Source organism: Nanorana parkeri, unplaced genomic scaffold (genome assembly GCF_000935625.1).
Source record: "Nanorana parkeri isolate BGI_ZX_2015 unplaced genomic scaffold, ASM93562v1 scaffold1490, whole genome shotgun sequence".
Taxonomy (NCBI): domain Eukaryota; kingdom Metazoa; phylum Chordata; class Amphibia; order Anura; family Dicroglossidae; genus Nanorana; species Nanorana parkeri.
In genome coordinates this window covers 187777-200064 of record NW_017307758.1, presented here as the reverse complement: position 1 = coordinate 200064, position 12288 = coordinate 187777, and the positions used below count along the sequence as shown (strand labels likewise).

Here is a 12288-nt window from a genome sequence, read left to right as displayed (position 1 = left end):
ATGGACAGCAAGGGGTTATATATATATATATATATATAGTTTTATGATGTCTGAGGTATGTCGACCTGTGTATTTTAGTACCAGAAAACAAAAGAGTATCCCGGGCACCACAAGTACAACCTATGAAAAGCTGGCAAGGAAAGGGTTAACCAACCATGCTTGTACTTGTAGTTCCACAACATTGGGAGGGACTCAAAGAGGCAGGGTGGTTGTTCCTGCGGTTCTTCCTGTTAACCAGCTGGAACAAAACAAACCGCCCGGAGAGCAGAACTGCCAACCACGTCCACATATCATCCCCCGGCTTCGAGCAGAATCCACTCGCTATAATAATCACTCCTCGGTCTTCTTTATCTGCATCTCTCATTTATAAGCTCCTCCTGCTGAGTTTGGTCACATGACCGGGTGATGTCATCAAGGCTTCTTCTTCCATTAGAATCTACTAGTGACTGCCGTTCCCGAGAAGATGCTGCGCGCTCCCTGAAAATGTTGCGCAGGTTGTAATGCAAAGGCAAGAGGGAAGAGCTGGCTCCCGTGCGAAGTGATCTGAGCAGGAATATTCAGTCATCTGCTTTGCAGCCATCTCACTCCTTGGAGCTGAGTGCACGAGCTGGACACCAGGCATCACAGCAGCACTGCACAAAACACCTGCAGTATTTTTGGAAATAGTAGGGGGGAGGAGGTGTCGTCTATGGAGGAATTTGCAGCAGTATTTGGCACGGATACAGAGCTGCAAGAAAGAGGCAGCCATCCAGTTTGAAGAGGTTGTGCAGTGGCAGAGAACTTTGAATTGCGCTAGATAGCAGGTAGAGCATTCATATAGAGGAAGTGTCACCTACAGAGAGTTGTCATCACATTATTTCTGCAGTGTGCATGAACAAGGCTTGTGTAACGGGATAAAATCTGCAGAAGGCTGCTCGACTGAGTAACGTGCGTTACTAGAGCCCTTGTAGAGCTGTCAGAGAGGGGGTGTGAACATCCCATGCACATACTATTACCAGAGCAGCTAGAAGACAGCTACACCTATACTTTGACAAGGATAAGGTTATTGCAAAGGGGTGGGGAAGCTGAGTGTAGTTAGGAGATCCAGGTTCATTAAATCCCCCCTGCAATAAGTAGTGCCTTTGCAGCGGCATAGTAGTACAGCACCCTTGGCACCCTGGCATTGCAGAGGGGGTGTGTCACCGTTCATCTAGAAGTCTCTAGTATAGGAAGAACTAATCTGCATTGAGAAGAGGGTCTGTCTACAAGAGGACTGGGGACATCTTGGCACGGAGAGACAAGCCAAAGACTGGCATGGAGCTATCTGCAATCGGGGAGCAAGTGTTTGCAGTAGAGAGCATTCGTAAGAAGCGAATACGAAAGGTAAGACCTAAATAAATATCTTCCTACAGCCATGTCATTCTGTGCCCTAAAATCTCCACTTAGGCTGCCAGAACTTTTGAAGTGTCCTGGCATATTAGATTTACACCTGGTGAGAAAATATTGTCAGTTAGACTGCATGTGTTATGCATCATGTTGGTGGCAGAAATTAGACTGGCCATATGTTATTTACAATCAGCCTTGCAAAATATGAATGCTGCAGCAGAGATATGTAACCTGATTTGCCTTTCTCTGTTGTACTGCCTCTGTAAACAGACTGTGTTGTAGTTTGTATAACATCGCAGAGTAAATGACTGCCTGTTACTGGGTGGCTATGAATGGTTCTACAGGTGGTCATGTGTACACGCCATTTACTAGACTGTGACAGGCAATACTATTAAGATCATAGGATGACCTGATCCAAATCACAACTCGACTACTGCCTTTTTCAGGAAACATTGGTTTTAAGGGGACTAGTTGTAAACGTTTTCACTCAAAATTCACATAGCTTTCACGCAAGAGTCTCACATTTTTCGACTTGGATTCCATGCGAATCCTGGGTGAGAGTTGTGCGAATGTTGCATGAAAATATTTATAAATAACCCCCCAAGTGTTACTACTGTTACATTAGCCTTCCCATAATGAATAACACATTAAATCTTCTGTGAACAATGTAGCTTGCCACCTTGCATGTAATCCATTTGTTATAATATGCTATATGTTTAGAATATGTTAAAAGACATGCTAGAACATCAACATGAAATCCGGTTATCCTTGAAAGTCATTTTAATGCAGTTACTTGCAATCAAGGTCTGAATCACCACCCTTTCCAATATTTTATCAGGGACCATTAGAGAAATGGATTGGTTTGGAATACCGTCATATCAACAGCATTATTTTTTGTAATCTTTTTATAATGCATAAAGATTGAGAGTTGATGGACTCCAGTAAAGATACCATTTTTACGCTACAGGTGACTCACTTGCTGAGCTAATCTTTCTATAGGTGACTAAACCAAGTTGTGACTCACACAGATGACTCACAGTACAAATGTTTATTATATTATAGAGTGAACAGTGGGCCTAGTATGGATTTATTACCCAAAGTGTCCACTGTTAAATAGGAGAAGAGCGGAAGTGTGTGACCTCTGGTTTGCGTCCTTTTGTTATTGAATTTTATTCTGTCAGTTACAGTTGTAACGCTACAGTTCTTTAATTTATATTCAGCATTATCAAGATGACAGTGTTGTGTACATTTCATTGGTGTTAAATGAGTCGACTCCTTGGTAACAGATCTAGAAATTACATTAGATTGTTTCTTTATGTTTATTGGGCTTCTTATTTAAACGTGATCAGTGATAATGTATACCATCTATATCAAGTAGATAGTTTATTGAACACTCATAGATTATAGTTGGCTTGTTTTAAATTATCACTTTACTTCTTGATACATTGGGTCTATTAATAATGCAGTGAATGTGACTTTCACCAAACATTCTCTGGTGGAGAATTGAACACTGCTTTTAAAACACATGGACCTAGAAGATTCACCTGCAGAGAATGTTAGATTCTCTGCTTTATACATATGGCACGGTGTCACCTAGTAAAGGCATTGTAATTTGTCCTATGTGATGAGTACTGTCTCTGTCTCTTTCCAGGGAAAAGTGGAATATCTTGTGAAGTGGAAGGGCTGGCCCCCAAAGTAAGCTCAAATCACTTATACATATAGATATATGTATCTATAGATGTGTGTGTGTGTGTTATATGATTTATAGTTGCATTACTAGTCGTTGGCAAATGTTCTCAGTCCCTGCTTATTGAAAACGTAACACTACAGTTATAACTCTACCGTTTAACCTTTAACTTATTTTTACAAGCTGTAATTCAGCGTGAACTAAACACATGTTTTGTAAAGCAACATAACACGTGGTTACCAAAGAACACATGCTTGGCTACAACCAGAAACCTCTTTTGAATTCTCCCGCCTTTGGATCATGTGTGTAGTTAAAAGGAAGTGGCTTGATAGACCATACAAATGTGTTTTCTTTCTCCTCAATGGGATTCATATCTTAAATGAGATAGCTTTGTGCATACAACTAAGCATTTATCAATTATTTTATTACTTCTATTGTTTGACTGTACATTTTAGTTGTACTACTTCCAGAAAGCCTGGCATTTGCATTCAAATGGCATCTCAGCATGCACATACCACCAACCTATAAAGCAGCATAGTACACAGAGAACCAAAATATGCACACGAGTATATAAGACATACACTATCATAATATATGCATGGATTCTATTATCAAGAATACCTGAACTATTTAAATATTTAAGTAACTTTTTACAATGATCTTCTGCCTTCTCCCTCTCCTCTCAGCAACCCAGTCCCTATATCCAGACAGGTAAAAACATGGCTCTGTAGTGGCATTATTTATTAAAATTCAGCATTTTGACTTTTTTTGTGTGATCTGGGAGCTTTTGAAACATATGATTTACTAGTGATTGGGGAAAAATGTATAGGTAACGTTACTTTGTCAACTTCAAGAATAACTTTATGGCAAAGAAAGATGAAACAATGACTTTAGGGTGACGAAATGTGTTGTTAGGGTTAACAGCAGGATAGATACCCTATTGTCTAGCAGAATTATTATTGCTCAATAAAGGTCCGTCTCCATTCAAAGGAATGAAGCAGATGGGTATTTTAAAAAGAAGGAAAAATGGAGGTGTTGCCCGTGGAAACCAAGCTGGTAGGCAACACCCCTATTTTCGTCCCCAATTTTCTATCATACCACCTAAAAATGAAGCTTAAACAGAAATTGACATGTTAGTCCAAACCTTTTGGATTAGAAATGATATTGGAATCTGGGGAATCGAATGAATGAGTGCTTCGTTAAAGTGCCTTGCAGCGATATGTGTTTTATGTGAAGAGAGCCAGCAGAGAGCAGCGTATTCTCTTGGCATGGCACTGCCTGCTCCTAGATAAGGCCTGCCTATTGAATACGTCTTGTTTATCACCTCTAATCTGACTGGGGGAGTGAGAACTCAGAGGAGGGGGAGCTGAGAGAGTGACGCATGAGTCATATGTTCACTTGTTTACTTCAGCCTGTGCTGCAGTGTGCGCAAGAACAGCAGAGGAAAGGTGTGCACAGTGTAACCCTTTGTTTGTGTGGAGCCCAGCGTGTCGTGTGTCTCTGCATTTTACAGTTAATTTTACACAAAGATGCTTCTTATAGTAAGACGTGAGTTACATCTCAGAGATATTTTTTGTAATGCTGAAAATAAACCCTTATCTGGTATAAATAAACCTCTAGTAAGATGACGTTCAGTGTTCTGTTTTTTTTTTTTTTTATCTGTTCACGTTGACACTGTTGTGACGTAAGAAATGATGCATATCAAGAAGTTCTAGAAGAAAGCTGTTCATGTTTACCTTTTATCATAAAACATATGCCTGCATGTGATTGTTTTCTGTTTAGGATGACCATACAAGTCCATTCTTTGTAAGCAATGCACCCTGTTCAAGCATTGATTAAAACATTAACAGAGAATGTGTCTGTGGAGTTCTGAAACACGAGAATATATTTATATATGAGTAAAAAAATATGAGTATATATATATAAGCTGACAGCTTTTTCTCCATTCAGATCGGCATCTAACAGGTTACACAGCAGGGAAATCCTCCACGCTGTGTAACCTGTCATAGACGGAGTGCCTCAGCAGTGAGGAGCAAGTGAGGGACAGGGAGGCTCCTCCCTTCCTCCTTTACACTAGCTTGGGGATGGGTTGGAGACGGGGCTTCGGCCGGCGGGGGTGGGGCTTCGGCCGGCGCCGGGGGGATAGGCTGGGGAATGCCTCACCTGGAGCAAGAGGTACTGCACGTCACTGATATATGTGTATATACGTGTGTAATGTATATGTAGTACATATATACAGCACACACCTCCACTACACTCCAGCAATAGATTTACAACATTCTCTGTTAATCTTTATTTTAGTTAGATTAAGGGAGTAAAGTGCCTGTTATTAGGATGTACAAACTGCAGCACTCATTGGCACTGAATACATAGGTGGCACTGAATACATGGATTAATCATTTCATGACTCATACACTTATTTCTGTTGATTTAAAGGAGAACTATGAGGTGAGTGATTTTCACTCAACCTCATAGTTTGAGCCGACGTGTGACAATGAAACTGTCACACGTCGGCTCAAAGATCGGGAAGTGAGCGAACACATACCGTCGTTCGCTCACTTCTCGATCAAGTCCCTGCAGAGAGCCGTGACTGCCACTCATGGCTCCCTGCAGGGATTCCCCCCCTCTCCCCTGTCCGATCCTCCAGCGCTGACTGGAGGAAAGGACGGGGGAGGGGGCGGGTATAGCTGGCTCTGCCTCTAGATAGGCAGAGCCAGCTGTTAATCACGCAGCTGGGTGGATCTCAACAGTAATGTCGGGATCCTTCCTGGCTGTGCGGTACACTGAGCTTTGGGTCACGGGAGGACGCTAGTTTATGTCCTCGCGTGACCCTTAGGAGAACTATGGGGAAAAGCACTGACCCCATAGTTCTCCTTTTAAGAACCCTTTTAAAGCAAAGTAATTTATTTTAAAGCTTTCAAACTACAAATGTTTTACATCTAAATGGTAAATCCTAACTAACAAGAAGATGATCCATGGTGGTTTCTCATAAATCTGTATAAGAAACCCAAAATTAAGAAAGAAATCAGTAAGTAAGATGATTGATACCCACTATGCTTTTCATCATGTGTTGGAAAAAGGGCCATATTCACAGAACCAAGAACAATATCTTCAATTTTTGGTGCAGTTTGGGCAGCACTATAGAACATTGTACAACATCCTAATTACCATGACAGGTGGCAAAAGACTGAATAGTATGCAGTATGTATATTTTTGTGCAGATTGCAGTGGTAAGGAGCATATAACATACAGCCAAGCATACAAATTGGAATGACCAGGAGTGTTTAATCTAAAACCCAGTATACAAAGTGCAGAGGTCAGAAATTGGTAACAAAGCAGCCCAGTGCATACAGTGCAGGGGTCAGGAGTGTGTATCATACAGGCCCACAAGCAGAGTGTAGCACCACCTATAAGGGACTTCAAATCCTCCGACTTTTTATTTACCGCCAATAACATTAATCATTTCATTACTCCCCACCCTTCAGGACCAACAGCTTGAACTATTCCTGGCTCAATCTCTTGCTCTGTTATCCAGCCTCTTTCTTTTCCTGTGACAAAGTTTCATGGCTTTCTGTAGAGCATGGACCCCAGATGCAGGGGCAGCTTAGTCGATGACTGGTGTCAATTGTAAACACAAAGGAAGGCTCCCATCCTCACTTCCTCTTTGTTTATAAGCGACAGCAGCATAAGGCTAAACTGTCACTGCTTCTGCAGGTCTGCGCTAATAGAGAACACAGAGTACAGCGGCACCAACTACTCCTCATCACTTACCTCTAAATATTGTACATTAACATGTACATCAGGGGTGGGCAACTCCGTCCCTCCAGCTGTACTTTAACTACCTTCCGCCCATGGCCGTTCGTGAACGGCCGGACGGAAGTCTGCTAGGAGCGGGAGGGCGTCTTAAGACGTCCTGCCCCTCCCCCTTCTCGTGTGCGGCACTCAGCGTGCACACGAAAGGGAAAACTGTAAGAATGTAAACAGCCAGCTTGCTGAATACTGAAAAATGGCCTGGCTAGGAAGGGGGTGAAACACCATGGCCTTTAAGTGGTTAACGACAAATTCCAACATGCCACTGCCTCTGGGAGTCATGCCTGTAACTGTCAGTCTTGCAATGCCTCATGGGACTTGTAGTTCCGCAACAGCTGGAGAGTCGGAGTTGCCCACCCCTGATGTACAATATTGCTTTGCAGCCAGTATTCTTGATAAATCAGGTGTTAAATGAAACCTCTAATATCTTCCCATTATCATGTGACTGCATTATGTTACCAACTTGTCTCTGCAGGACTCCCTTTTCTAGCTTTCGTCTTTTGAATTATGAAGCAGAACAGTAGGATCACTATATGTTAATAATTCGCAGTACCGCTTTATATATTTGAAGGATTCTCCATTTCTTCCACGATATTTGTCCTTTCTTCCTTCTTTTTGTTTCTGCTTCCTACATTGGTTCATAAGCCCCCACCTTATTGGCCCCAATTCTTAATGAGAAATACTGAAATTCCAAGTTTAAAGGCAGTCCAACATTCTAAAAGAACAGCCACATTTCTAATTAGGGCTGCAGCTAATGATTATTTTCATAATCGATTAGTTAGCCGATTATTATCTTCGATTAATTGAATAGGATTTAAAAAATAATACCCTCATTTATGCAAAATAAAATACACAAATGCAGCAATTTACAATCGCACTGCACTGGAACGCAGAGCATTGCAGTACCACGCATGTGCGGGGGATCACACTGCGGACGGGAGGTGCATTTGATATCAATGGCACCGCAACGCACCTCCTGCAGCAACATTTGTCAGGCCGAAAATGAAATTAGTGGCAGTGTAAGCCAAAGGGGCTGAGAGGGCCCAGAAAGTAAAGCAGGTTATAAGGAAGAACCTGGCTTTTCAGGTTATAAGGAAGAACCTGGTGGAGCGGCTGCTGGGGGAGGGGTGGCAGCGGGGGATTGCAGAGTTACAGCAGTCTCTCCCCGCTCGTTCTGGCTGCAGTAGTCTATGTCCCCGCTGCATCTGCCGACACAGGCGGGGATTGAAAAGGACACAGACCGATGCAGCCAGCACCAGCAGGGAGGAGAGCTGAGGAGCAGAGCGGTGGCTGTAACTAATCGAAAAGCAACTAATCGATGATGAGAATAGTTGCCAACACTTCTCATCATCAATTTAATCGATTCGTTGTTGCAGCCCTATTTCTAATTGGGTTTTCTTTACTCTATGAACAATTGTTATTCTCTTTATCACTGCAGATACACAATGTCACTCTTTACAGTTGCGCTATTGCAGTATTCATTTGAACCTGTTCTTTGCCCATGCATGGCAAGAGGTTCACCTATTGCTGGACCTGCTAGCTGGTTATACTCACCTGGGTAAAGTACAGGTTCATTTTAAAAAAATCATAAATCAGCTTTATTGTACATATTTAACGTGCAGTGGTACAGGGGGGCTATGCCTCATATATATAACAACATTCCTAGTACATAGCTGGGGTGGGAGATATACAACAGTCGTATTACATACAATATGGCATGAATGGGCTGCTTGTCAGGGCAGCCATCGCAGGGCAAGAGCGACCCTGTCTAGTACAACGATGATATTAAACAGAAAGTGGCATCATTCATAGTCAACACTCCACGGAGTCAGGCACTGAGTGCCACTCCAGTCCTATGTGTAGTTAGGTAAAGGAGCAACTGCTAACAATTAATCAAACTGATATTGGTCGATGTTTCCCCTTGCGTCAAAGTACAAGACAAGGTATGGCGTATGCTCGGTAACGAAGAGAGGGACGAAAAGAGGAGTAAGAGCTAGATCACAAGGAGTAACATGTAGAGAGAAGTGGGGGGGGGGGGGGGGGGAGGCCAGGGGCAAAGAGCTAGGGTTGGTGGGGATTGGGGTTGTGGGTCAGGCGTGCACACCATGAACCCCTAGTAGGGTTCAGGTGGATGTTGCGCTCATCACCCGAAGGTAAGCCTCCGTGATCCGAAAGGCGACCCACGGTCTCCAGGTAGATCGGAAGAGTTCCTCAGTGTTCCTGAGCGTAGAGGTTAAATCCTCCATCAGGTACAGCTCGCTGACCTTGGAAAACCATAAACTAAGGCTGGGGCAACTAGGTTAGTTCCATAGCAGCGGGATGCAAAGGCGGGCAGCATTTAGGAGATGCCTAGTCAATGATTTTTTATATTTCCCAATAGACATGGGGGGGAATTTATCAAGGGAGTTGCTCCACTTTTCTGTAAGTGACACATTTTCCATGTTTATTTGCACCTTATTTATCAATGCAGTCTAAGCCTTGATAATAAATGTAATTTTCATTAGACATATTGGGGGGAATTTATCATAGCTATTGCGAGTGTTTGAACTTGCACTGAATATATTTGCACCAGATTTATCAAGCTGGTGCAATGTTGTTGATAAATGAGGTTCGATAGACTCCAGGAAAGAAAACTCAACTCCAGGCAATAAGCTTAACTGTCACATCTGGAAGAAGTGGTCTTGGGAACTTCTTAAGTTGTGAGTGTTTTCTTAAGTGATGCTCCAGTTTCAGACAGCCCAGAACAAGTGCAGATGAAAACACATGCAACTGAAAAAGTAGTGCAGGCTCTGAGGAAAACAGGTGCAAAAAACATGCAGTTGAAAAAGTAGTGCAAGCTGAGGAAAACAGGGGCACATGTTAAGACAGATTTGCACATTTAAAATAATGATCTAAGAGGCTAAAACTGTCGCAAGTGCTTTGATAGATTCCCCCCATGGTGTTTAAATGTAACAAGCAGGCTACAGGGTTGTCCATCAGGTACAGGTTCATTTTAATGTTGGTTGTATCTATATAACCGTACAAATTATTTTCTTGATGTTTCAGCTCAATCTCTATATTCCACTAGCTGTAATCATCTGTGCTGTTGTTTATAATAAGAAAATACAATTACTGTTAAAGTAAAATGATGATCTATCAGAGTTGTTCAATACAAGAAAATATCAGACATTTCATAATGATGTAAACATGTTTGTGAATGTTTTAAGATGCTTCTTCATACTAGATCAATTTAAAGTATATTTAAACCCAAGAACAACAAAAAAGTCATATATTGCAGCTTACCAGTCTTTGGATGTGGTGGCTGCAATAGTTTTTTTTTTTGAGTAAGTATACTTTCTTCATGTAAAACAAAAATCCTATTGATCCTGTCAGAAATCACGTTTCCTTGTAACTTCCTTTGCACTGTACTAAAATCTCAAACAATGTCATCAGCCTTTCCAGCTATTTTCTGTAAACTACAAAACAGCCCCCTATTGCTAGACACACTGCATGCTAAGCTCCACACACCACCACTTCCCTTTGCTGCTTTGCGTGCAGCGTGTCACGGGCCTCACAGGCGTAATTGAGTTTGCTTCCAGCTGACCACCCCCATCTTTGTGCCCGGGGCAGCTGTACCGTCTCCTTCACCCACTGACTCACTGTGCACACACAAACACACACAGTACACATATAATACACACACAGCACACATACAACACGTAATACACACACAGCACACATACAGTACACATACAACGCATAATACACACACAGTACACATACAACGCATAATACACACACACACAGTACACACAGCAAACAATACACAGACTCCACATAATACACATTACTTACACTGTTTGTATATCGCTATTCAGTCTGTCCACAGTCTACTATGAGTAGCCCAGGGAGGAGGAGAAAGAGGCTGAGACATGGCGGAGGGCCTTTGGGCAGTGCCCTAACGGTCAGTCCCCCCCTATTTGGGGGCTAATTTTGTTCGCTATATTGCGGCTCTGCCGGGACACCTCAACACTTTTCCCTGGGACGGGACGGACTGTCAATAACACGCATGCGAGTGAGGCGGGGAGAGGTAGGGTGTGAGGAGCTGCGAGCAACTCAGCTAATCGACTGACCAACTAATTGATAATGAAAATCGTTGACAGCGATTTCCATTATTGATTGTTGTCAAATAATCAATAAAGGCAAATAAGCTTTCTCTTTGTAAGGGACTTAGGCGAAAATTCACTTTGCAAAGAATACCCAATGACATGCAAGGACATCTTTTTAAAAAAGTTTTTTTGCTTGCATATGATTGAATGAGATGGAAGTCAGCAGAATTTCACCTTATTCAGTAAGCTAAGGGAAAATTTCCTTGCAAAGCAACAGTCAATTTTCCTTTTGCAAATCAATCTCTATGCTCTGGGGCTCAGCATGCTGCACTACAGCTTTCAATGCCTTATTCAGCACCCTGGGGGGCCTGTATTTTGGGGCACTATATTATGCAAATTTCAACACTCCCGGAAACTTAACCCACCCTCTTCCACACTTTCTCATTGGTCTGTCATTATGAGGGGTGGCCTTACTCCAATAGGAAGGTGCAAGAAGCAAATGAGGATACAACCATTGCCAGATTTACTCTCCCTGCCGCCCCAAGGCCAGATTCCACAATGCGCTCCCCTTCCCCCCAAACCCTCCCATCAATGGAAAATGGCAGTGGCGGCAGGGCTAATTTTATTTTTTTTCTTACTTTTATTATCACTTTATTTTTTTACTTTTTTTTATTTTTATTTATCTTATCGTTTACTTTTTTTTTATTTTTTATAATTTATTTTGTTTTATAATTATTTTCTTATTATTTTCTCATTTTTTTTCTTATTATTTTTTACTTTTTTTTTTTTGCAGAAATAGTTTTTATTGGATTTTCACAAATATCAAAATAAACAGCACACAAAGTAAACCAACATACAAAGGCAGCTTCCAATGAGCAATCTTAGTAATAGTGCAGAGCTGAAGACAACAGCAAGTACCTCAGAAACGTACGTGACAATGAGCCCATATATAAGCCGTACCTCCGCTCAAGGTCTTGTCCCCGCGTAGGGGTCCTGGGCTGCTAAAGCTCTCCCCTCCAAGGAGGTCAACTGTATTCGGTCAGACACGGATCCGGCTCTCCAGCATCAAGATGATTAAGGAAAGCCCTGATCAGAGCCGCCTTACAATACAAACAGAACAATCGACACGTAACACCACAAGACAAATGGACAGCAGAGGGCACAAAGACACACAGATACATAGGGGAGAAGAAAAGAAGGGGCGAGAGGAAAGGGGAAAGCGTGTAGAAGATGATTGCGTGGTTAAAAAGGGTGGATCATGGATTTATGCCAGCGTCATAAACTCATCTGTTGCCATAAACAATAGCCATGGCCTCCATCTGGACTGGAATGCCTCAG

At 42.2% G+C, this 12288-nt stretch overlaps 1 protein-coding gene across 1 annotated transcript in view; it reads left to right on the top strand.

The window, feature by feature from the left end:
* The first annotated feature begins 1099 nt into the window (after positions 1-1099).
* CBX7 (chromobox 7) overlaps positions 1100-12288 on the top strand; it is a 50778-nt gene continuing 39589 nt past the window's right edge. The window contains exons 1-2 of the mRNA XM_018570267.1: positions 1100-1362; positions 3017-3060. Of these exons, the coding sequence (XP_018425769.1) occupies positions 1294-1362; positions 3017-3060 (113 nt within the window). The 5' untranslated portion in view covers positions 1100-1293. The remainder of the gene's footprint in view (positions 1363-3016; positions 3061-12288) is intronic.